General features: G+C 54.0%; 5 protein-coding genes across 5 annotated transcripts; 2 read left to right on the top strand and 3 right to left on the bottom strand.

The window, feature by feature from the left end:
• Positions 1-2,939: 2,939 nt before the first annotated feature.
• Lipf (Gastric triacylglycerol lipase) lies at positions 2,940-5,126 on the top strand (the record flags this gene model as incomplete). Its single annotated transcript, XM_032029946.2, has 1 exon — positions 4,722-5,126. The coding sequence occupies one exon, from the start codon at positions 4,722-4,724 to the stop codon at positions 5,124-5,126; it is 405 nt and encodes a 134-aa protein (XP_031890499.2).
• Positions 5,127-8,216: 3,090 nt separating this feature from the next.
• On the bottom strand, positions 8,217-9,158 carry CGGC5_v001084 (Protein ATP11; the record flags this gene model as incomplete). Its single annotated transcript, XM_032029945.1, has 1 exon — positions 8,217-9,158. The coding sequence occupies one exon, from the start codon at positions 9,156-9,158 to the stop codon at positions 8,217-8,219; it is 942 nt and encodes a 313-aa protein (XP_031890500.1).
• A 2,676-nt stretch (positions 9,159-11,834) lies between these two features.
• Positions 11,835-13,390, bottom strand: CGGC5_v001083 (Cytochrome c peroxidase; the record flags this gene model as incomplete). Its single annotated transcript, XM_032029944.1, has 4 exons — positions 11,835-12,427; positions 12,487-12,979; positions 13,133-13,142; positions 13,347-13,390. The coding sequence occupies 4 exons, from the start codon at positions 13,388-13,390 to the stop codon at positions 11,835-11,837; spliced, it is 1,140 nt and encodes a 379-aa protein (XP_031890501.1).
• A 2,506-nt stretch (positions 13,391-15,896) lies between these two features.
• prp39 (Pre-mRNA-processing factor 39) lies at positions 15,897-18,286 on the bottom strand (the record flags this gene model as incomplete). The annotated part of the gene is made up of 5 exons (XM_032029943.1): positions 15,897-16,068; positions 16,122-17,327; positions 17,726-17,829; positions 17,919-18,134; positions 18,215-18,286. The coding sequence occupies 5 exons, from the start codon at positions 18,284-18,286 to the stop codon at positions 15,897-15,899; spliced, it is 1,770 nt and encodes a 589-aa protein (XP_031890502.1).
• A 3,056-nt stretch (positions 18,287-21,342) lies between these two features.
• Positions 21,343-25,523, top strand: syj1 (Inositol-1,4,5-trisphosphate 5-phosphatase 1; the record flags this gene model as incomplete). The annotated part of the gene is made up of 6 exons (XM_032029942.1): positions 21,343-21,977; positions 22,025-23,314; positions 23,363-23,898; positions 23,952-24,061; positions 24,109-24,218; positions 24,269-25,523. The coding sequence occupies 6 exons, from the start codon at positions 21,343-21,345 to the stop codon at positions 25,521-25,523; spliced, it is 3,936 nt and encodes a 1,311-aa protein (XP_031890503.1).
• Positions 25,524-25,664: the final 141 nt, after the last annotated feature.

The raw sequence follows: 25,664 nt of genomic DNA, 5'->3' as shown, positions 1-25,664 counted from the left end.
GCTGGCGTTTCGGTACACGGGCCGATGTGAAGCGAAGCAACAGACGATATCTCAAATAAGCATCGCAGGAAGCACAACAGAACGGCCCAGGCGTCGAGTGTTAACAAAAGGAGTGAATCGTCGCGGAGCAAAAGATCAATTGAAGCCGAAGGGTATCAAAGGTCGCAGGACGTCGTGTCCCGATCGCGATGGCCGCGTTGAAGAGCTAAGCTCAGGTCCCTAAGTCCAGTGTCGGCTTGGAGTCGGGGCCAACTCAAGCTTCGGCTGGGGGTGTCTTAGGCCTCGGCATTGGCGCAGGGCCAGCTGCAGCCGCACCTTTTCCCCAATCTCCTGGGGTTACCAGGAGGTGCTGCACCTCAGGAAGGCAGCAAAATCCGGCCTGAGCGGGGATAGCCGAATGACTAAGCATGTGTCCGGGGGAGCGTCGACGCCGAACAATCCCCGCCCAAACTAAACTTGACTCCATCGAGAGTCAGGTTCCTGTTGCTATTCACTAAGGCGACTGTCAATATCTTGAGTCGCGCCTGTTCATGTAGCAAGGCCGTTGTCGAAAGTCACCATGACTTGCGAATTCATCTGTGCAACAATGGTTTCTCATGGTAAGATGTTATCGAATTCCTCCGTCCGATATCGCATCGCCAAGAAGTGCGAGGTAGGTATTGGCAAGTCGAATATTGGAATGAAAATCATCCAATGGAAGTAGCGTTGGGTCTCTAAATCATTACTGTATGCTTTTCTTTCACTCTTTGATTCAAAGCTCGCAGGTTATCCCGCCCATATGGTCTCGACATAGCTCAAGCCCCCAATTGGGAGATAAATTGGCATAGTGTTCTCCTCTTTGGGGAAGAAGAAGTTTTGGGTACTCAGCCCCAACAACAGCGCACCGCTTTACACACTCCAAGGATTGTGGCTGATCTCAAGGTCTCGACCTGCCATTCTGGAGTTGCAATCAAGTTTCTTATCAACGACTTCTCCACTCAAGACAACGTCAGAAGAAGATGTCATATTGACGCTTCTGCGGATTGGAACACAACGTTCATCCACATGGATCCACTCACCACAGCTTCTATTTCGCCTCAAGCCGTATGTATCGACGTCCTATGCATCTTCATCCTAATCAAACACCAAAACGGGTTGTTGGTGACCAGTTCGGGTGCAGCAGCCGGCCACGTCGCAATTGAGTTTCGCCGTGAGTAAGCTGCGCATTATTTCTGGCTTACAGGACAACTCCCAGCAGCTCCGGATGACGACTCTCTGGTTTCGCGGGTGTGCGGCATCCGGACGCGCTCCATGCTTTTGGCGAGTCGCCTTGATCCAGCTGAACAGAGACAAAAGATTACCACATCTGGCACAGCACAGCCTTGTCCAAACACCAACCACACTGCGTAATATGTGGCGATCAAGCGATTGCTGGCACTGCAGATCCGGTTCGTCCTTGATATCCGGCCGAGGAGGCTGGAAGGACAACACACAGTTCAGGGTAGAGAGCTCAGACGCAGCGGCTTCAAAAAAGTCTGAATGTGCATGGGATGCCGAGTTGGCCGGGTTGACCCAGACTGCTGCCAGCAGCATCCGTACTCGGTTTCCGTATCCGTAAACACCACCCCGACTATTCCTAGGATTTTGTGGCGAAAGGCTAGGCAGAGTTCGAGGGAGCCGCGTGGTTGATGCCGTTCAAAGGTTTGCGATGACACGTCTGTATCTGGATGCTAAATGATTGGCAGAGTTGACGCGGCATTTCTTTGTCCTCTCGACGACACCTTTTTTTTTCCTTTTCCTCCGAAGACATTGCGCAACAGATCCATCGCGGCCAGGCTCTCCCAAGATATCTGGCAGTGCTATCGGGATGTCGATGTCAATGATGATGCATGGTTTTCCAAACACATCTCGGGATCGTCACATGCTTTTTTTCTCCGGCTGGTTGAGGTCCAATCAATGCAAGTCATTTAACGGATGGCTCCAAACAACACAGCTGCTATGACGCAAGCGGGGCTCCTCCCTGGTCGATGGAGGTCGATGTAGCCACCCACTGGCTCGGCGATGGCAGCGATACCTTAGCCGGCAGCGACTGGTCCGGGCTTCTTCAGCGCTTCAGCGCAGCGTCAGCGACAAGGGGAAGCCGGGAGGCTCCAGACAAAGTTCCCTGATGGCTGCGGCTGGACCGCATGGGCGTCTGCGTTCTGGGAGCGTGTTGCGTGTGTCCGTCCTTCTGTCGTCGGGTCTCTCTTGCTCTGTGTGCAGGTGCAGGTGCAGGTGCAGGTGCAGTGCCAAAGTGCAAAGTAACATTGGCATTGACATTGACACCTTCCAGACCAGACCGCACGGCTGGAATCTGGACACAATCATACCACGATTCTTGCGGTGAGACCGGCTTGTCGTGATCTTTGCATTTTCGGCGGTACGCGAGCACGTTCTCCCACGTCCGTACTTTTTTTTTGTTGTTATCCTCCCCCTTCTCAAATTTCCCCATCCCTTTATCGTTACCGTCCGGCGGCGCCCAAGGACCCCGAGACTCGAGTTCGCCTCTCCCTTGTTATTATTAACCCGCCAACCGTATCGTCTAGTCGATTGGTGTGGCATTGGATCTAATCCTTACCTCCGCCCCCAATTTGCGCCGACCACACCCCTCCACCACCCCTTCTCTTCTTCCACTATCGTTCCGGATCTACGCTTTGCTTCCCTGCTTTGGATACCACCCTCTCACCTCCAATGATGCCTGTTCATGCCATCAGTGGCTTTGGACTGATCATTTGAGAACCAATTTTCTATCCCAATCATCTTTTGCCAACTTCATCGCGCAAATTCATCCCGCAGCGCAAAGAGAGGCGACCTTTCCCCCTTTTCAGCTGTTCAAGTCCCTGCAAATCTCGACCCTGCGCAACAGTTGCGACGCAGACCATATTTCTCTTCTGCGATCGGGCTAAAGACCCAAGAAAGTCATGGGTAACTTTTCCGATTCCTCGGACGGCCGCCGCGACCGAATACGCGACCATGCCGTTACACAAACCGCCGTCGAATTCGCCCAACAAGCCGAGAAGCTGTCACACCAGAAGCACGAGACCAGCGACTCCGCCGTCGCCGTCGAGGCCCGTTTCGTCACACCGCAGGATCCCGTTGTGGTCACATCAGAGGGGCATAGGCTTCCGGGAGTTCCCCTACAAGAGGCACACAAGTTGAACATACTGAAAGAAGAACTCGAAGATGGCCCCGCGGTGGTCAAGATCAAGCAAGGGGACGAGGTGCAAGACGAGGTCGCCAATGCTGAGGAGATTCCGGAAAGACAGGAGAGAGTAATTTCCCTACCAACAGACGTAGATGGCAAGTCTCTTCAAAGATCGCAAGAAGGCTCCCTTCGTCGCCAGATGCCGCCTTCACACACCAATCCCTTGTTTCCGCCTCTACCACTTTACGGGCCACCATCACTATTTCGCGACTTCCAGTGCATGGTTTTCCGGGTTTCGGCCTTCTTCCTCAGTCTGGCATTTCTTGGAGTCATTGTACTCGGCGCACTCTTCACCAGCATTCCGCCACTATGTACAAGGATATTTTACCTCCTGACACTTCGCAATCCTGACAAGCGGAGACCGTTCTTCGAGGAAGAGATGCGCAGAATCAAGCTCCGTGCAGACCAGGACAAAAATTGGAAACGAAGCAAGTCCAGCCAGAAGCTCAGCAAGGACAAGGAGTCCATGGCTGATGAGTTCGTCCCGACCGAGGGTGGGCCCGATCCAATCGTCTGCGATGTCGGATACTACGCGCGTCGCGTTGGCTTGGACGTCGAGGAATTCCAAGTACAGACCGAGGACGGATTCGTGATTGACTTGTGGCACGTCTACGACCCGAAAGAATACACGCCGTTGAGCGAGAAGGAGAGAGCCGACAGAGGGCCCGACGTTTTCACCACATCAAGGAAGAAACTCAAGGATCCCGAACAAAAGAAAAAGTTTCCTGTCCTGCTTATGCACGGTCTACTGCAGAGTTCCGGCGCATACTGCACCAATGACGAGGACTCGCTCGCATTCTACCTTTGTAAATCTGGCTTCGACGTCTGGCTTGGCAACAACCGATGTGGCTTTAAGCCCAAGCACGTGTTGCTCGAGTACTCCGACCCGAGGATGTGGTGCTGGAACATCCGCCAGATGGGCGTTTTCGATCTGCCGGCGTTGACTTCGCGAGTTCTCTACGAAACCGGATTCGAGAAGATTGGTCTGATCTGCCATTCCCAAGGCACAACACAGACCCTCGTGGCCTTGGCCAAGGAGCAGCGACCCGACTTGGGTGAAAAGTTGACCGTCTTCTGCGCCCTTGCACCTGCCGCCTACGCGGGACCTTTGATCGGAAAGATGTACTTTAAGTTCATGAGGATCATCACCCCTGGCATGTTCCGCTTAATGTTCGGTATTCATGCCTTTATCCCCTTCATGATGCAGATGCACCAGATACTTCACCCCAAGATCTATGGCTGGCTCGGTTACAAGGTTTTCTCGTTCCTCTTTGACTGGACGGACACAAGATGGGACCGCGGTCTGCGAGACCGTATGTTCCAGTTTGCGCCCGTCTACGTCAGCTCGGAATCCATGCGATGGTGGTTGGGAAGGGAATGCTTCGCAAGGCACAAGTGTATCCTTTCTACCAAGGAGGATGTCCGCGCTGAGGAGAAGGAGGACCGCATCAACGGCGACGACTCTCACACACTGCGAGCCGATGACGCCGACGGCCTTATGTCCCCTCGTACAGTCGACGAACACACTCGCAGGCCCAAGGGCTCAACAGCATGGTACAACGAACAAGCACCGCCGTTCGCACTCTGGGTTGCTGGAAACGATGACCTCGTCGACGGCAAGAAGCTCCTACGCAGATTCGAGAGAGGCCGCGAGCCGCATCTCCAGGTGGTTCACAGCAAGGTCATTGATGAGTACGAGCACCTTGATGTTATCTGGGCTATGGATGCCCCGCAGCAGGTGTTTACCGAAATCCGCGAGGTTCTGTGGAAGACTTGCAATGCGCGGGACAAGTGCCGCATTCCCAAAGGCTGCGAGGACGTGGCGAAGTGGGTGCCGCCAGTAGCCAAGGCCGTCAAAGGGGACACAGAGGAGAGTCAGTCGAGCAGTGACGATACCGAGTAGACTTTGGCTTCCGAGTTTCGGCAAGTTTTTCTGCATGAGTTGGAAGCGGCGTTGGTGAAGAGACGAAAAGACGTAGACCTCGTATATACCTCGGGCGGCAGGCGTGTTTTGGCTTCCATCAGCATCGCATAGGAGTAAAAGCGTTGGACGACTTCTTGGATTGCACGAATAAAGGTATGGAACACGCGTAATGGTAATCGTTCTGGCAAGAACACTGTTGGAAGAGTATACATGTATACACTAGAGTAAGAGTAGACGACGTACACGAATCATTGACTGCGGTAATCACTTCATTCTCCTCCCGGGGTCGTATGGCATGGTTGAGACAGAATTCTTCGCCGGCCCAACAACACATTTTATGGACTTGTGTTCGTATTCAAATTCTATGACCGGCTGATGATTTCCCGTTTTACCAGCAATGTTCTTCATCGGTGTACCACTGCATATAGCACAGTCTGAGGGTTCTACCTCCCGAGTTTCTGTTATGCTGGCCTCGTCGACTAAAAAGATTCACACCTGCGACTGGGTGTATAGTGATGTCTATCATCAATATCATCCTTTGGGTATTGGGAACGATTTAAGTCGAGATTGACAACGTACCGCTAAATCAAGACGTTCTTACAAAGATCAATCACCTCAAACACAGACACTGACTTACTGATCCGGGGGTATGTTCGATACGCGCAATCGGAAGAATTGATTGGCATAAACATGAAGCCACTCCATTCTTGAGGAGTATAAAAGGGACCAATGGTGCGTTTTATACTCTGCTAGCACGATGATAATGTTGACGCCCTTCCGGACTTGGAGCTACAAGCCCCTTTTCACTTTCACTTTGTTGGCTGTTGGATTGCTACTACTACCAAATACACCGCTGTGACTGTGGATCAATGTGGAATATAAGAAGCCTACTAGTTTACCGTCAGGTATCTACCCTTCAATGTGACGAGGATGGGAGAAGAGCTCAGTTCGTTTGACTCAATGCCGTGGCCTTTGTGGCCTTTGAAGAAGTCTCACACTGAGAGCTTCTGGAAACTTGAGAATTCAAAACGTTAATCTGTATATCCGTTCCCTCTCCGGCGTTTTCTCTGGCTTATTCCAGGAAATAATGACACCAGAAAGAATCATCTGCAGTGTGTTATGCGAAGGCCTACATACCCACGAGGTAAAAACATTGAAGCTTGGAGTGATTATTGGTATCAAGCTCTCGAAGCGGCTGACGTGATTGGGTGACTAAAACTTGTGTCAACTCTCGATTTTTGATGTCAGAAGTAGACACACGTCAACGGTATTTTAGTATAAAACTGGGGGAGCCTGCCTCAGTGCAGTTCCGCTCAGAGCAGACAATATGGGAGACAATGAGACCCGGCATAGGCTGTATCTTCATGAGCAACGATATCACTGTGCGGTCACGCAAGTATATCAATAACTGTGATACCAACATCAGCACTATATGCACATCCTTAGTCACTGCTTCACTGGTGCTGTCTCCTTATGCGATGGAATAACCGAGAAACATTCTGAGCCTCGGGCGGGTGATGGAAAGCCACTTCCGACAAGGTCAACATTTCTCGTCTGGAAAGTTGAAGTGAGATCGCAGTTGATGATATGTCTTTTATTGCGGAAGAGCCTTCTACTGAGTCAGTACTTTGAGCAGATGCGACTAGAAGTGACGGTTATGAATGGAAGACATTGTTCCTCCGTAGCTGCACGTCCAAAGGAAGCCAGAATACGAGGACCAACGTAGAATAAGTCAAGGACAACAAAAAGCTGTTAGATCGAGATATTAGCCGAAGATGACCTCGCAGACAGAAGTTAGCTTTCTAATGCATGCATGGTTTATTCCATTGGAAGCGACACTTGCATAATAATCACTTCAAAAGCAAAGCTTTCCATCAACTCTTCGCTGCCCTGACATGGTCGCCACTAACGATGGTCTTAAGCAAGGCGACGTAGGCATTAGAGACCGAATTTGCTTTATTTGACCAACTTTGACCGGGATCGTTTTTCCTGGTGGAGCAATCCAATTACTTCTCAAACACGGGTCCCAATCGAAGGTGGATGTTGCTGCACTCTGTGTGAGCAAATTCATAGTGTATGTCTCTCAAACTCATGGTTCTACCAATATTACTTCTCTTCTTGTCTTTTCGTTTATTCTCAGGGATTATGATATGAGCTGTGACTCGTGCCTACTTGAAGAATCTGAATGTTTTACACCTCGTCTTGAGGCGACATAACTCATAGTTACTATATTCTTTATCATGTACAGCGCCATGTGCATTTCGATGCCTTCCAAGTAATCACCTCTTCGCAGCCCTTTTATCACTTGGCTCAACGCAACCCTTTCGCTAGGAGTGAAATGGGTATATTAGTTATCCATAGCGGACATCTTCACCCAGAGGGACCCAACAAATACCGGGGCAGCCTGCGGTATTCTTCTTCAAACCTCGGAAACGCAATTAAGTCTCCTGGGCTCTGTTTACGGATACGTAGGGCAAGATCCCAGGTACTCATGCCTGGCCTCTGTACGACGTTTGCCACTGGCATTGCCCTGTGTATATTACGCAGCAGATCATGCAGGAAACGATCTCGAATCTGAACGAAGAACGGAAATTCACATGATTTCGAGCACGCTTTCTCGACTGTATCGCTACTGATATCTCCAGACTAATAAAACAATTCCGTTACAAATCGTAACGATTGTCACGCGAATTTTCCTGAAGGTCGATTCGTAAATTCACTAGTACGGTTTATACAGATAATTAGCCTCTTAGAATGCTTGATATCACCCACCATGAAGTGTTAGACACGCTGAACGTCGAAACACTCGGTTACGCTAATCAACATATATACGAAGAAAACCACAAATCCTTGCTTGGCGGGGACGCCATTTGGAGGTTACTTGCTGAGAGGAAGAAATGGTATATGCTTCGTTTTACATAGTCTATCAAGACCTTTGTACAAGAACCTCAAGGCTCTATATCTACGACTCCTCTACAGAGACGGCCCGAGACGAGGCCCCTGGCAAACCGTGCAAACCTCACGCACGTCTGCATTTTCGAATCCTGCTTCAACACACCTCCATCCACCTCAACCGATCCTCTCCGCCTCCTCCATCAACTTCTCAACACTAAACCGCGGGTCACCTGTCCTGAACCACTCCAACAGCTTCTTCCTCTCCGCCGCCCTCTCCTTCCCCTCCGCCTCTCCATAAAACCTCTGCAGGCACATCACAAGCCACTGCGCATGCTCCGACTTGACCCCGCGGTCCTCCGACACCTTGCCGTGCATCAGCACTAGGCCCCTCTCGTCCGCGAGGTCCGTGTGGTGCGTCACCGTCGTGTGCGGCTGCGCGTACTCCCCGCGCGCCTTGAACTCGGCCAGCTGCGTGAACATGACCGTCGCCGTCTTGGACGCCGCATCGAACACCCACTGCAGGAAGTGGATCTCGGCGCCCTGCGACTCGTGCGGCACCGGCAGCACGAACTGCGGGTTCTCTCGCGCGAGGGCCTCCATCTGCCGGAACGTCGACGACGGGATCACCGCGCACAGCGACGTCGGGTCCGAGGCGTGGCGCAGCCGCCAGATGGCCGTCAGCTCCTTGTCCGGCAGCTCGCGCGCCTTGGGGAGGTCGAGGATCTCGTCGAGGGACTTGATGCCGTTGCCCGAGGCGCCGGGCACCGGCGGTGGTGGCGGGGTTCCTTCTTGTGTCGTGGCGGTCGTCGCCGCGGGCGCGGGTTCGTCGTTGAGGATCTCGTCCAGCCCGGGCACCGAGATGGCGTCCCGCTTCTTCTGCTCTTGGATCTTGTCGGCGTAGGCGGCCTTGAGCTCGTCGATGTTGGAGACGCCCTCCTGCTTGGCCTTCTGCTCGAGCTTCGCGCGGTACTTTTCGACGACGGCGCGGGGCTGCTGGGTCGTTGCGAGGAAGCGCACGTCGTGGACCTGGGCCCAGCGGCGCTGGTTCGATGCGCGGAAGGCGCGCGCCGAGGAGGTGACGAGGTGCCGCAGCGCGGGGATGCGGCAGGATGCCATGTTTGCGTGGAGTTTGGGGTTTGTATCTCCTCGGTATGTTTTCGGGTTCAGGATCGATTTCGGTGGGTGTTTGTCGCACGCGCGGATTGAGGGGTGGTGAGGGCAAGGTGCAAAAGTTGGATTGTCACTCATGCACTTGAAAAGCTCATGTGGGCCCGGTGGCGGGGCCGGTTTTCGGCGCAGCTAAATGCCGGGCTGCAGCACGGAGGCGGGCCGCAAACTCAACCCGTCGCGCTTCGTGCCTCCGTTTTGCATCCTCGTCTTTGCAGGGAACCTTATACCCAAAACTAACCTGAGCATCTCGCGCGCCTTTTAAACTCACTGTGTCAGCTTTACGCCGCTTCGGCCCGCAGTTAAAGTTACATTTCTTTCCCCTCATACTCTTTCGTAACGGCGAGTTGATCCGAAGGCCTCCCACTCATCCCCACGATCATCAAGAGATTTTCGCTTACTTAAATCATGTGATCGCCTTCTAAGTCCTCGAAGTCCCCGGCTACCTGCTCTTATAAAGTCCAATTCCATTCTCCCTCGACAACCCTTCGGCCCTACTTCAGCAGAAGCTATGCGATTCGTGCGGCGATGTGGAGGAAGAGTGCATGCCAAAGTACCGCAACCTCAAGACCGAGACACGCTCTTTCAACCTCTGCTACGTTTCTTCCTTTTTGGCTGCCGTCCGCGATGATGTGGAGATATCCTAGTAGTCTGGGGACCAGTCGCTGATGTATGGTGGTATTGACGACAAGGGAACCGTCGACAAATCGTCTACGGATGACTTCCCCGTACCCTCCAGCGAAAGGGCCATTGTCTCCCAAAACAGCCCCAAATTAGCATGCAAGAAGCGCAAATCTAGCTCTGCTTCGTTGACGCGGTCCATCAGGAGCCCTACGTAAGGCTTAGGCGGTGCGGCAAAGTTATGCATCCTCTGTTGCCGCCACTTCTCCTTTCAGCGCCCAGCCCTTTTCATCAAAGCATCCCTGCGATCAGTGGTCGGAGGGGTGATTTAAGACCGCAGGCCTTCGAGCTGGCTCCTTCCCGGATTCCGGCGGGGGGCCTGTCAACCGCTTTTCGGGAGCGGGGCCGGCACGCCCCGAATGTGCTCTAGTCGCCAAAGCATAGGTAGTGTCCGTTGCAAATGCTTCCCTCGTGCCTGCTCATATCAGTCACGCCAGGGTTCCGGATGGAAAAGATAATTGACGCTTCTATCAGCCAAGGTGATAGAGAGCTACGGCCAAAGGACCCATCTCGGCCGGGACTGTTTGGGCGCTCCACAGCGAGCGGTTACATCCCGTCCGGGGCAACCCAAGCCTGGGGAAAGTCATCTGGGGTCCAGGTCGCCCTGCGGCTCAAAGCCAGCGTCTTTGGGTCAAGAACATCTCCCATCCAAAATGGTGTCGATGAGTATCGAACCGTGACCGTAAGATAGGGAAATGGCTCAAGTGAGCTGATAGTGCTCCAGAAAGCTTGTGCACAAGCTGAGGTTACGCATCATAAACGAGGCGATGAAGGTCCGGTTTGCTGGATCCAGCGGTGACGAGGTGGCTTGTGAGCTCAATCAGATGCACACGGAGAGGGAGGAGAAGGTGTTTGAACGAGCGGGAGGAAGTCCAGGCTGGATTATGGCTTTCTTCCGTGTCTGCGACTTTCCTTCTCTGCTGTCAGCAAATGTCCTGCTTGGATGTAGCAGGGGCCCGCGGGAAATCCGGCGTCGAGAGGGAAAGTGTGCTGAACGGGTCGGATTTGACTGCCGGGTACAGATCATGCCCGCGTCTTGGGCTGAACAGGGAGGGCGGGAGATAAGGCGAGGTGACGGTGCACCTGCATCAACGGCACCCCAGCACCATCTCATCTTCGGTTTCCCCAGATCGCAGCACAACCGATGAATGATTTCCGGTGGTGTCTTTCAGCTTCAACCGTTGGCAACGCTGCTGTGCTACCTCTAAGACTAGTTCGAACGCTCCTCAACCCCCCTTCAAAAGAAGAAAGTCGCCATCACTAAACGAGACAGGTGATGCGTCATCAATACAATCTGGACCAGGACCCGAGGAATGAAGACGTAGAAGATCTTTCCTTCCCACCCCAAGTGCGGGGGAAAACCCCATGTCCAACGTCTGGGGAAACGGCACTAAGGTAGGTGCCGATGTAGTGGTGGTGGTGGTGAGCTACCAACCCGTCGGGATTGGCTGCGCCATCAAAACACCCATGACGCGAAGAAACAGTCCCTGCTGCCGTCTGGAAACCCGGAGAGGTGTGTGTCGCCTGGCCATGTGGGATAATGATGAGGGGAAGCCGGCCGGTAGGGCTTGGGTTGGAGAAGCGGTTGGGCGGTTATTATTAGCACCGCTCGATCCGACCTCGATCTTTCCCCTCATCTCATCTTTATCTCGACTTCATGCCATCTCAAGTAATGGACCGTCAGGCGACTTCACCGGTGGCCCTCTAGCTTGTCTTTCAAGGTTCATATTGATTGTTGTACAGGAACCATGGACATGGCAACACTATGAAAACATTGTGCAGGATCGGACTGACGCTGAAAACCAGGTTCGAGGGCATTGCTCTTTCGCCTCTCGAGTTTCCTCCTCTCTCCGAGCGGATATCTCTCTTCTATGTCTAACCTTTCTTGGTTTTGGTAAATCGCTTTCAAATCACATCTGCTTTCCCGCCTCACCAGCGGCACATTTACTCAGCCCAAGTGGGCTTGAAAGTCCAACGCTGGTCCTCGCCCTGGGCAAAGGGGACACCGAGCTCGAACAGCTTGACAATCACGTTGGAGAAGTCCTTGAAGAAGGAGTCGTTGTCCTTGGCGTACTGCTCAACGTACTTCTTGAAGGTCTTGTCCTGGATCAGAGCGTAGTCGGCGGGAAGCATCATTAAGGTCTTGGTGCCCTTGTCCTCGTACTGGGCAGGGCCGTCCCACTTCTTCCACTGCCACTTCTCGTTCAGGAGCAGCTTGTAGTAGTCGTTGGTGAGAACGGTGGGGGAGAAGGTCCAGGGGCCGTCGAAGCCAGAGCGGTCGGTGTGGCAGCGGCCAAGGGCGTGGGCGCCGGCCAATGCGACGATCTCCTGGTCGTTGAAGCCCATGCGGTAAAAGATATCGCGAAGGTGCTTCTCGCGCTTGGAGGCGTCGGGGAGACGACCGTCGGGAGTGCAAGCAGCAGCCTCACCGTCCTTGCGGCCAGGGCGGTAGGGGATGACGGGGCCCTGCATCTCCTGGATGGCGCAGACGCCACCGAGGATCCAGAGGTCGGAGTAGGAGATCCAGGGGAATTGCTCTGCAAGAAGGTTAGTATTTCTGGCTGGGGCAATCGACTTCAAATCGGAAGCAACCTACTCTTGACGGGCTCGAGGAAGTCACGGGCAGCCTTCAGACCGGCGTTGGCGCCGTGGTCGGACTCAGGGGCGAAGCGCATGGTGGCGCCGTTGCTGCCACCGGTGCCGGTCTCCTTGTCGAAGGTGCCGCTGGCGTGCCAGGCCAGACGGACGAGGACGGGGCCGTAGCTGCCGTCATCGTACTCGTCGTTCTCCTCGAGGCGGTCGGCAATGGCCTTGTACACCTTCTCGTAGTCGGCCTTGGTGGGGTTGACGATCTTGGGGGTCGAGCCGGCAGAGACGCCGCCCTCGCGGGTGTAGAAGTAGCCGCCAGCTCCAACGACTGCGGCACCGGTGAGCCAGATCCAGGTGGAGCTGCCGGACTTGGAGGCTGGCTCGGAAGAGTAGAAGCGGCGGCCCTGCTGGCGGAAAGCCTGGCGAGGAGCGACGGCGAAAGTGTTTCTAGCGGTGGTGCGCATCGCCGCGCGGGCAAATTGTCTGGTAGAAGCTGCCATCTGGTTGGGGTTGTGTTAGTTTTGGGCTTTATCGTGGACAAGATTGCGGTGTGTGTGTGCCGGGTGACCAGCCGGTATAAGAACAACACTCCTTAGCAAGAAGATGATGTATGAAAGCTGTGGCGGGGGGTTTGGAAATAGCTGGAGACTAACCTTGCTTGAGCTTGAGATGTGTATGGGATATCAAGAATCAGATCACAATTCCAACGGAGCGTAGAAAAGAAAGAAGGAATGGAAAACTCTCCAGCAGGGAGGGGCGGGAAAGGGAGCAATTGACAGTTTAAAAGAGACTCTCAATGTTCCTGCCCGTTGCCCGGGGGCGTTTGAGAACCAGCTGTGTACCCTAGGCTTGGCCGAGCTGGCACACCAGGCAAAGGCTACTCGGCTTCGAAGGCCGCCTTCTGGCACCATTCCGGAGGGGGGTGAGAGCACAAGACAAGGACCAAGGACCCCGACTTCTCAAGGAGAGACAGACCTCAAAGTGAGAGAGAGGGACCGAGGGAGGACGGCGACGTGTGAAATGAGAAATTGATGGCCTCTGACTGGTCAGATTCATGAGCTCCAGTCCAGAAACAGGGGACCGGGGGCGGCCAAGATGCGTGGGAGCCACTGTTTCTTCTCCCCCCGGGCAAGGGCCCGACTGCCTCCTGCTTCGCCATGTGGGTTCCCACGACGTTTGTGGTGGATCCCGACTTTTTACGTCGTCGTCTCCTTCGTTCGCCTTGTGACGGCACGGGAAGGTGTGCGCGCGGTACCTTACCCTGTGCCTGTGGGAGGTGTATGCTGTAAGCCGAATGGAGCTAGTTTGCTCACCAACAAAGTCGAGAAATTCCGTGCTAGCGACCGATATCGAAACGTGCCGGTGCTGGGCTTGGTGCCGTTGTACCTGTCAGAGATAAGGCCGAGGACGAGGTATCTTTTGCACAGCATCTGAGTCTTACAGCCCGAGAAACGCTGACACATGCGCTAGCATTTGAGTTGGCCATGTGGCTTCCGTTGCATTCACACATTTTTTTTGCTCCGATAATGGAGGCCGGGCAAAGCAGAGAAACCCCCGAATTGCGTCCAGAACTGTGTTGCTTATGAGAGCAACAATTCTAACTTTGGCATATGACACTTGAAATCAAATAGCAGCCTCCAATGGGCGACTGGCAGCATCCCGCAATGGGTCCTTCAACCGTCGTTCTCCGTCGACCTCCGGTCATGGTTCGTTCGTCGATGACGATGCTCTCGTTCATCCCCACGACGTCTGGGTCAGTCATATCAAGCAGCGGAAAGTGATATTCTCGGCTAAGCCAGCCGATTGCCTGACCCCACGCTGGACGGTCGAGAGCCGCTGCTGCGCAACCAGCTCGCCCTTTCATCTTGTGGTATTTGTAATAAATCTCCCGGGGGACCCAGTTTCTGCGTTGACTCGAGCCCGCCGCCCCAGATGCGCAGATGGGGCGCCGATGTAGGATGGGGAGCGGGCTCTGCTGGGCTGCTGCCGTAGCCTGTCGGGAACAACAGTCTCCCCGCGCAATTCTGACCTGACCTGACTTCATAGTCGCAAGTACCCATGTACCATTTTGATACGGCGATGGCGACGCAGCAAACGTGCTCAATCACTGCGAAACGGCCACCTCCCAAAACTCGGCCCTGGTCTGACTCGGCCTTTTGCCTCACCATTTTCGCCCGTCTCCCTCTCCTTGAACAAGCCCTCGAATGTGTGCTCTTTACGTCAATTCTTACGCCCTATCGTGACATAACCCAAGCCAACCGGTGTCCCCTGAGCACACATCCAACAGCACACTTTAGATCAGCGCGTCTCCGCGGCACTCGGCTTTCGGGAACACACTGCACATGGGGAAACGCATTTCTTCGGCCCCTCTAAAACGTAGACTGCCGTTGTCGCCATCCCGCCGTTGCCTGCGCTGGCATCGCCCACCCCCGACCCCTCCACTTCCCACGGGTTCGGATGCTCCCTCTCCCAGCTCACGCCATGACATACGCCAGCCATCCATCCATCTTCGGCTTCACCTACGTCCTCAGTTCCGAACTTCATTCCGAGCCGACAGCAGAGGGCTGAAAATACACCTAGCTTAGCGGCCGGGGCGTCCTCGGGGAAAATATCTACTCTTCCGTAGGGCGCGCGACTTGACGCACCCCCAGCGCGTCGACACTAAAAAAGGCAAAAACTTCCTGCGGCTTCTTTTCGTGCAGGACCCCTGCTAAACTTACTAATCAACCTCTTGTCCATTTGTTTGCATCCAAAAAGCCTTTAAAGTCTGATGCCCAACGCCCGTTGAATAGGTAATGCGACGCGCCCGACAGAGTATAATGAGAGTTCGAGAACCAGTCACACATTGCTTCCAGAGTCCTTCTAGAGCACGTCGACACCGCAGCCGCTGGCGGTCCGAACAGTGGGCACAGACCGGCACTTTCAACCCTGCTCCCGTGGGGATATTATCGGGGACCTCGGTGCCTCCCGGTCTTCAATCAGCGGTGCTACCCGTACCTTAACCGTCCCATCGGGCTGCGGGCAATACATAATTCGGCGACTGGTCGCATTGAGAAATCCCCGCCATCACTTCGCGTCAAGGTGTTTAGCATCAGAAGGTTTGTTTAACGGTTATTGCGCAATTAATAATCGTGAGGCAACATGCCGCACAAATCATGAGAGCCGGTATCATGCGACCTGCGATCCTTTTGGGCCCTAAGCAAACAGCCTCCGCCATGTCGTCGCCCCCCCTGTAGGCGCGGTCTCTCTATCTGGAGCACCTCGTACACGCTGCATACAGTACAACTTCCCGAGGCCAGCCACCCGCGTTCAATCCGTCGTCAAATCGAGTCATATAATACAAGAAAGTCGAGAAATGCCTCCAGGACGTGCCAAATCCGGTAACTCCCGAAAGCGTTCAGAAAATAAAGACGTCATTTAGTTGAATGGTGCCGTTCCCTGGCCCTCGGCATCTGGCTCGTTGGGCAGTTCGTAGTACTTGAGGTATCTGGCCTCCGCACGGTGTCTTGTCGCGTCGTCCAATTCGCCTCCTCCGACGCCGTTTTCCTTGCCGGACTTGGCCTTGGCGAGGACAGAGATGGACCCAGGACTGTTAAATGTTAGCTTACATCCTCACTGATGTATAGATCATAGAACCCTTACCCGTAGATCTCCCGGTCAATGGCCAAGAATTGCTTCATGGCATCCTTGCCGCCCCGCTGTTGAAGGTACGACAGGTAAATGTGGTACAAGTCCTTCTTTGTTGAGGCTGACAGGCGGCTCTTGCTCCGAAGCTCATCAAAGATCTGCTTGACACGCTCGGCATGCTGGTCCTCAACCTCGGTGCTGGTGGCCTGCTGCAGCTCAAATTCCAGCCACTTATCCCAGAAGACGCGGCTGTCGGCATACCACTGCACGTTCTTGAGGAACACATTACGCGCCTCTTCAGTCGAACCCTTGACCTTCCAGAGGAAAGATGCCCATTCAGTCACCAGCGCAGCCTTGGTGAAGATGTCAACCTGTGGAGAGTCGATCTGTGCCTTGAACACCTCAATGGCAGCGTCCAGTCCGCTCTGGCGACGCTGGAGATGAGCCCACGATGTGATGGCCTCGATGCAGTCAGGTAGGCCCATGAGGATCGCGGCATGAATATCCCTCGCAATGTCAATACGACCGCAGCTTTCCTCAAAGTAGGCCCACTGAAGCCTGATGCCCGGACGGCTGATGGGCACGAACAGAGTGGCGGCGCGCTGGTAGATGATTCTAACTTCTTCATCCTTGTCCTCCTGTGCCGACATCCATCTGGCGTAACGAAACCAGAACTCATCGTAGAATGCGCAGGTAACCAAGCATCGCTCGTAGAGGAAGACTGTGCGCGTGAAGTTACCCTCAGACTCCTCAAAGTCGAGGTACTTGCGCCAGTTGACGAGTTGCGGGTTCTCGAGCTCCGTAACGTGGAAATAGGGGCGCTTGACCTCGGATTCGTACGTCCACCGCTTGTTGGTTTCGTTCTGAGTCTGGGTGAAGTATTCGTAGTACATTGCGTCGATCTTGGTGCGGATGTCACGCTCCACCTCGAGTTCTGTTCGCTGCACACCTGCATACTGGGCAGCCTCTGCCTCTACCTCGGCCTTAAACCTGTCGAGCGTCTCGACAGGAACCAGTTCGGTAACAGGACGGCTGTGAGAAAGCTGGCGGAAACGCTCAAAGTAGCGGGCGTACTGGTGCATCGGGATGTGGATGACGCGGGAAAGGATTGCAAAGATCTTGTCCTGCGCCTCCTGTCGTTCTTCGTACTCAATGTACTTATCCCAGAATGGATGGGCGAGGAAGTCCAGACCAACACAGGTAGCGCCGCGTTCGAACAATCTGGAGAACGGGGTCAGTAAACGGCCAACGAAAGAGGGGGAGGAAGTGATCAAAGCAATAGGGGAAGGCGGGATATACAGGAAGGGGTATCAGAAAAATCAACTAGCGAGTCCAAGTCCAAAGCATTCCAAGGAGAGCGGTATGGTGGAGATGCGACGTGAAGCGTGAAGCGGAGAACGGATGAGGTCATCGTCAAGTGGAAATGAACAGAGCCTGGTAAAGTAGTGTGAGAGGGCATCCCAACAATGGGGCTGCTGTTGGCATTTCTCACCGTCGGATACTTGGAGAGGCGGTGGGCATGGCCAGTGTATCGCTCGTTCGAGGTCTTGAGCGGCCGATGAGGCATGCTGTGGTGATGGTGATGTTAAGGGGAAGGAAAGCCGACCATCTATACTTACTCTCTGACGAGGTGTGGGACATGGGTGGTCTCCATTTTGAAGGAGCAGTAGTCGGTCCACAAGTCGACAGAATTGGTGATGCTAGCACATCCTCGCTCGTAGACCTGGAAGAGCGCGGCGTGTAAGCGACAGCTCGGGAGCCAAGGGAGGAATGTTTTGCGACGGGATGCGCCGCCATGCGACAATCACGTACCATCTCGGCCGACTCGGGTCCTGCAATGTTGAACTCGAGATCGGCGTACTTCTTCCAGTAGCCAAAGAGCAGGGGAAATTTGAGAAGGAATCGGTCGTAGGCATCGCGCAGAGTCCCCAGGGCCTGGGGGCTGGAGTTGCGGTTCAGGCCGCCCTCCAAACCCTCGCAGGCGCGTACAAGCTTCTCCCAGTGCTCGAAGTTATCGGGATCGGTGTCCTCCAAGCGCAACAAATGTTAGCAAATGGCCCATTGGTCGAAAAGGCAGGTGCGACGCTGGTGATGTCGCAGTCACGTACCACCTCAGCTTGAAGCTTCTTGATCTCGGCATTCTCCTCATCGGAGCTACCGAAGTGGTCGAAGTCAGACATGATGGGCTTGGCTGGAATAACGAGTGGCGGGGGTTGCGATGGAATTGACCGAATAGAAAAAAACCAGAGTCGATGGTGATGCGCAATACCGCCGAGGGTTGCAGCAGAAGGGAAAGGCGGTTTGCGAAGGCACCTGCTGTGTCGAGGCTGTAGCCGTGGGAAGCGTGGATGGCCGGGTCGAGCTTCAAGGTCGCGAAGAGGAAGGGGGGCTGGATTTTTTTATGAACGGGCGCCGCACTTTCAATACGGGCTGCATGCAAAATGGGGCTGAAGCAGCATGTTGCTGGGCAAAGATACCTGGAGCCCATGTACCATGACAGGTGAACCCTGGCAAGCAGTGCTTTATCAGTGACGCGCGCCGACCAAAGAAGATCGGCCGAAGGTTGGTTGGCGACATCAGGTGGTCGGCACTCCACCAAACCAAGGCAGTCGGTACATCATCCGCTAGTATTCTGTCTAACCTTGGAACCTGAGGTTTGGGAACGCAACCCATCTCCCAAGTTAGCTACCTCAGGAACTCTGTTGCCTTGTTAAGAATGTCGGGTAGCTTTTTTACGTGCAACTGGGCCTGTTCTGTCCCAAAGTACGACACTCTGCAGCAGCTGCAGCATCAAAAGCACCAGTGAAATGCCGTCCCCGTCCCTGCAGCAGCAGCCGTCGCATTATCCGACGATGCCAACCCAACACACTACCGAAAGTACCTGGCAGTGGTTCAGTGCTTGCTTTCCACGCATCAGTTGCCCATGGGAGGTCGTTGTCGAGTGGATCAGCCAACCATCCCATCCACCCTTTACTGCCACCAGCCCCGGCCTTTCCCACAGAGCCTGCCTGAGATTCCCTGCATAACTTCATCGGATTCTGGCGAACAGCCCGACTGACGGACGCTGTCCACTGTGGAGCTCTTCCCAAGTCCAGTGTTCGCTCCGCCCGTGGGCTGTCGTCTGTTCGCCAAGGCCCCGTCGCCCACCACAACCAAGGTCCCGTCGTCTGTCTGAATTTTTTTCCCTGTTGGCGCACTTCGTCGCGTATTAGGTAAGCGGACGGGCTCTGCGTGGATCCTATTTGACGTCTGATACTCACGCAAAACCTTTCACTTTCTCTTTTCCTCTTCTACATATCAAAAAGGCTTATGATGATCTCCCAAAAATACATGATAGGAAGAGAATGACTGCTCACCCAAGGTGGCGGCGTGATCTCAACTCACTTAATCTGAAGCCTGGCATGCGTAAAGCATTGATAATTCGCCTCTTCCCGTTGCATGGGATTCCCCAAGGCCTGGTCGTTGTCACCTCCGCGTCTCATCTTCATGTTTCCCCCTTTTCCCGCTGTACCCCCACACACTCTATCTATCGCAAGACTCGAAGTTGACGTTTATGCCCATGGTCAATTCCGGAGCACTCCTAAAGTGTTGTTGCGCGAAACCCCCTTTTTTAGCTTGCGCGACTCGGTTTCCTATTGTCTGTCAAGGAGTGACACTTTCTGTCACAGAGGCTCCGAGTCTCCGAGTCTCGGTGACTTTGCAACGATTGTGGATCTCCGCGTGCAATAGCACGAAAGAGATGCTTTGATGGCTCTGGTCCTATGAATTGCTACTCTTGTTGCTTTTGACTACACTTGGCATCGGAATAAGTTCATGTTGAAGGTTCAGCGATTTGGTGATCAACAAGGCTGCACTTGTATACCCCGCCGAACTCGAGACCGATGCGGTTGCAGAATTCATACCTGGAGAAGTCCTGCCAAGCAGATCATACGATGATAAGACTTTCTCATGTTCATGAAATGCCTCTGTCACGGCCATGTACAATGATTGTGCACCTGATTAGAAGAGGAAGACAGGCGTAGGGAGTGAGGTTGCCCAAACGCCTTACCTTCCGGCTACAGTCCCTCGACCTCCCCGACATAGAGATTAGCTTCTAAGGAAGCTATCTAAGAGTAGTGAATATCCGTACAGGCCTCTGTGCTCTCATGATCTCTATATCAACTCAAGGCTAGATCATTTCGGGAGAGTCCCAGCAGCCGTCTTGGCCATCGTATTAAGCGATAGCAAACTGACCGACCTGATTCTATGCCGTTGACATGTCCATCAAAGAATCGCGTCTTGATCTTCATAGGATTTGCGATTCTCGCCGTCTCTCGCCATGCACGGCCATGTCCTGCCCGGGAAGACATTAAAGTATGGCGGCTAAGGCTTGGGTAAAAGTCCAATCATGAGGGGAGCAATGGTAGGAAGCAGAGCCTCGCTGTGCCAAAATATGATCCGCCAAGGCATGCCGGATCCCGACTCGTACAAGCTCCTTTCGAGAAGTTCTCAAGTGCCTTCTGGACAGTGAATCCAAATATTAGCTCTTCTCGAATAGATCCTTGGGAAAGTCTTCTTGGGTGTTCGTCGCATGTCTGGTCTTGGCCTGTCTACCAAAGTAACTTCAGGCACGGTGAGGTGACAGTTTCCCTCCTGGTCCCTAACCCTCGTTTCAGCAAGTCGGAATATTTGCAGTTTAACCTCGCCGAATAGACGGCTCGCTTCGTATGGCCGCAGTCTGGCGACCCATTCATATGCTGGGTTCCAGCCGGAAGCATCCTACGGGAGAGGGTCCGCCAGGGCGAGATGGTGGGTACGTACCTGGTGAGGTGCGGAATGTCGACATGTGCAATTTGGGCAGCTTCCTCCTTCGGTGGTCTGTGAGACTGAAACGAGCTGCCTCCCAGGCGGAGCTCAGGCGCTAAAGGTAGTGGTCCAGCTCTAAACACCTTGTACCACCGGTGGGACGGACGTCATCCTTGGGCTCCGCATAGGCAACCCAAATCCCGCTACAGTCAGCCACGGCATCCGTAGTTGACCATTTGGCGACCTCAATCCCACTGTGCCGCGGCCACCGCGCATCTCTTGCTCAACGACGCCTCGTTGCGACCTGGGTCTTCTCACACTCGTCTCCAAGACCCATCTCGGCTCGGCCACTGACGACGGCACCCTTCGATGAACGCAAACCAGCTATTCAGTTCAAGCATGATCTGCGACACAAACGCATCACCGAACACCTCAGCCGTACATCGCAACTATGGATTACGCCAGCTCCGGCTCGTGGCCTTCTCAGGTGCCGGCGCCCGAGAAGTCTAGCAAGCTCTACATTCGCGACTATCCCCATCGCTCAATTGCGATCGTTTCGTCCTCTCACGCACTCATTTTCCGTTACAACTTTAACAGCACCGGCGCGGCCGCGAACGGCTCCCTTACTTCCCTCGCATCTACCCGCTCGCGACCCAACGGAGGCGACGGCGCCGCAGCGAAATGTATGGTCGAGTTCACTCAGATTACAAAGAAAACATTAGCCGATTACCGTTCCCTGACGCCGCGACCGATCTATGGAACATTGGGCCTGATATCGGTGGAAGGAGATGTGTTCCTCTCTGTCGTAACACATGCCACAAGAGTTGCCACCCTTAGGCCGGGAGAGACCGTGGAGCGGATTGCAAGCGTTGCCTTCTTCTGTCTCAACAATAGCGAGTGGGATGATGTGGTTTCTCTGGACCCTCTGGACTCCGAGATGTCGGATGTTAACTCGGTCTACGGCCAAAACCTGAGAGGGCGCGAGGTAACCCTTGAGCACCCGTGTACAGATCTGCGCAAGCTTTTGGGAAATGGAACATTCTACTACAGCACCGATTTCGATTTGACAAACAGACTACAGGACAGGTGAGAAGGACATTCCTGCAGCACTTACAAGCAGCTGACAATCTCAGAACGGTGAACTCATCTGTATTTGATATCGACAACTTTGACGACTCCTTTTTGTGGAATTCGTTCATGATTAGTCCGCTGGTTCAGTTCAGGTCCCGGCTGTTGCCCCAGGAGCGCGACGCACTTGACCATTCGCGGTTTCTGACTTCAGCCATCCGTGGCTTCTGCCGTACGATGGCAATCCCACAAACAAGTGCTCCTTTGAGGACAAGGTCAACCGGGCTGCCATCGTACTTGACAGTCATTTCGCGTCTGTCAAGTCGGAGGGCCGGAACTCGGTTCAACTCTCGAGGCATTGACGACGATGGCAATGTTGCTAATTTCGTTGAGACGGAAACCATGTACTGGAGCCCAGGAGGCACATTGTTCTCCTATGCCCAAGTCAGAGGCTCTGTGCCGCTCTTCTGGGAACAGACTGCCGAGCTTATTCCCGGTAAACAGAACATCACCGTCATTAGATCTCCCGAAGGAGCTCAGCCGGCGTTCAACAAGCATTTCGATGAGCTGGAGCGAGCCTACGGCGCTGTTCACGTCGTCAACCTCCTTAGCGAGGGCAAGCCCGGTGAGGCGCAACTCAGCCAGCTGTATCACCTCGCGGTACAGCACTGCCCATTAAGCCAGGTTGGAGAGGACGAGTCTCAAGATCACGCACTACTGAGAGAGACCCACTACGACTTTCACGCCGAGACGAAGGGACCCGGAGGATACGAGGCCGCCCGTCAGATCCGCAGATACATCGAAAACTCTACGGATGGGTTTGCTTACTATTTGGCCGAAGAGTCGGATGACGCTGGCCCGGACGCAGATACGCAGGGCGCCGCGCGGATGGTGGTTGTTCTTCAACAAGAAGGCGTCTTCCGGACCAACTGCCTCGATTGCTTGGACAGAACGAATCTAATTCAGACTCTCATTTCCCAGATGGCCACAGAAGCATTCTTGGGCCACAAGGGGGAGTATGCCACGCAAGACTTCTGGATGAGACACTCAACCCTGTGGGCAGACAACGGAGATGCGTTGTCCAAGATTTACGCCGGAACTGGTGCTCTCAAGTCATCTTTTACCCGCAATGGAAAGATGTCGCTCGCTGGTGCTGTTGCAGATATGCGCAAGTCTGTGCAGCGACTCTACCACAACAACTTTACGGATTCGGCAAGGCAAACGACGATTGATCGACTGCTTGGACGCCTTGTCAACCAAGCGCCAGTTCTCCTGTTCGACCCAATTAGTGATTACGTCTCTGGTGAACTTACCAAGCGTAGTGCTGAGTACTCCTCCGTGCAGGATATTACAATGTGAGTCCGCTCTTTCTTACGACAACTTATAGTTGCTTACAACTTTAGGTTGGTCGGCACTTTCAATCTCAACGGCCGCACCGAGGGCGTGGAATCCGACTTAGCTCAGTGGCTCTCCCCCGACGAGCTTGGAGATGTGCAGCCTGAAATCGTTGCCGTCGGTTTCCAAGAAATTGTTGAGTTGAGCCCACAGCAAATCATGAACAGCGACCCTTCGCGGAAGCAGCTCTGGGAAAGCGCTGTGAGAAGGTGTCTTAACCAGCGTGCTCAGGCACTCGGAGGAGAGAGATACGTCCTCCTTCGAAGTGGACAGCTTGTTGGAGCCGCGCTGTGTATTTTCGTCAAGGCATCTACGTTGGCCAAGATCAAGAACGTGGAAGGAAGCGTAAAGAAGACTGGCCTGTCAGGAATGGCAGGCAACAAGGGAGCCGTAGCCATTCGGTTTGACTTTGCAAATACCCAAATTTGCTTCGTGACAGCCCATTTGGCCGCAGGTTTCTCGAATTACGATGAGAGGAACAGGGACTATGCGACAATTCATCACGGCCTCCGCTTCCAGCGAAACCGCGGGATCGATGACCACGGTACGTATCGGCCTTGACTTACGAATTCTGGACTTTGGCTAACCACGACACAGACGCTGTCGTTTGGTTGGGAGACTTCAACTACCGGATTGGCCTAACCTCGGAAGCTGTTCGTACGCTGATTAAGAAGCACGATTTGGACTTGCTTTACGAGAATGACCAGGTGCGCAACTTCTCCTCGTTGGATTTCCCAGTGCTAATTGTGTTTAGTTGAACCTGCAAATGATTGCGGGTCTGGCGTTCCCGTACTACTCCGAGGCCAGGATCAACTTCTTGCCCACTTACAAGTTCGATCTCGGAACCGATGACTATGATACTTCGTGAGTACCTCAAGCTTGTTATACGTTGGCTCGCGACTGACATCCTCTAGCGAGAAGCAACGAATTCCAGCTTGGACCGACCGCATTTTGCGCAAGGGCTCTAATCTCCGTCAACTTGCCTACAATTCAGCACCACTCAAGTTTTCGGACCATCGGCCAGTGTATGCAATTTTCCAATGCAACGTGAGCATCGTGGACGAAACTCTTCGCAATAGGATTAGCCATGACCTCTATCAACGACGAAAAGCCGAAGTTGGCGACTCAACGGCAAACCTGGACTCAGAAGAGACCGACGATGAGGACCTGATCGGTTACGAGGCCATCGAGCCCGGACTGCCTCCAGCCAGTTCTGATCGTCAAAAGTGGTGGTTGGAGAACAAGCAGCAAGCAAGAGCCGATGTCAAGCAGCCCAGAGCTCCCGACGGGCACACGACGATTCTGAATCCCAATAGGCCACCAAATCCCTTCACTCCAACGACAGAGCCGGACTGGGTCAACGTTCCGCGTTCGAGGCTATCATCTTTTTCGAGTGTGTCGACATCGCCGTATGAGCACGTCTACGCACCAAGCGACCTCTCATCGTCCGCGACAAGTACGACGGCTAGGAGACTGCCTCCGCCTTTCGACCCGTCAGCTATGCCAGCTAAGATAGGCAGACTGAACATCAAAGACGAGAAGTCATCGCAACGAGGGGAGACACCACCCCCGCCTCCGCCGCCTAGAAGGCAGACTGGAGGCATGGCCGCAATTCAAGCAGCCCCATTGACGATGAATCAAGCGCCTCTGATACCCTCCAACAAGTCACAGACAGTACCACCCGCCGTTCCGCGGCCCTCTTCAGCCGTGTCCCAATCCTCGACACAGTCCAAGAGTAAGCCGGCGCCACCCGTCGCGAAGAAACCAGCACATTTGGCCACAGCGCCTGCTTCTACCACACCCGTAAACAACGGCAACGGCTACCGTGATGATGACCCATCAGACAGGCCGCCGCTGCCAGTACGAGCCTCTACGGGGCTGTCAACCACGAGTTCGGGCGTTGGCGGCGGCGTCGCGAGGAAGCCAGTGGGTGCACCGGCCAAGCCCCCGCCTAAGAGGGCGGAAACATTGAACATGCCAGGAAGACGGTCTCCGGCAGGGGCGATTGCACTGCCTGGCATGAGACCCAGCGAAGCACGACAAAAGCCCTTGATTCCAGCCAAAATCCAGAGGAAACCAGCACCAGTAGATTTGTTAGACTCCTTGGGCGAAGATAATCATAGCGATATGGGGAGCTGGGAGACGCTTGTCCCCAGTACACAGAAGTAGTGTGACGAAGATTTGAGTTTTCGGGATAAGAAGAAGTCGGGAGCGCTGACGGGCGTCGTTTGAACAAATAGACAAGACTACTTTGGGTCAAGTCGGCTGGTAGGGAAAAGAAAAACAAAAAGGATTCGGCGGATTGCTGTT

Source organism: Colletotrichum fructicola (genome assembly GCF_000319635.2).
Source record: "Colletotrichum fructicola Nara gc5 chromosome Unknown KSG_Nara_v1_contig01, whole genome shotgun sequence".
In the NCBI taxonomy this organism is placed as follows: Eukaryota; Fungi; Ascomycota; class Sordariomycetes; order Glomerellales; family Glomerellaceae; genus Colletotrichum; species Colletotrichum fructicola.
The sequence above is the reverse complement of the archived record's forward strand: the minus strand, read 5'-3'. Positions and strand labels throughout refer to the sequence as shown.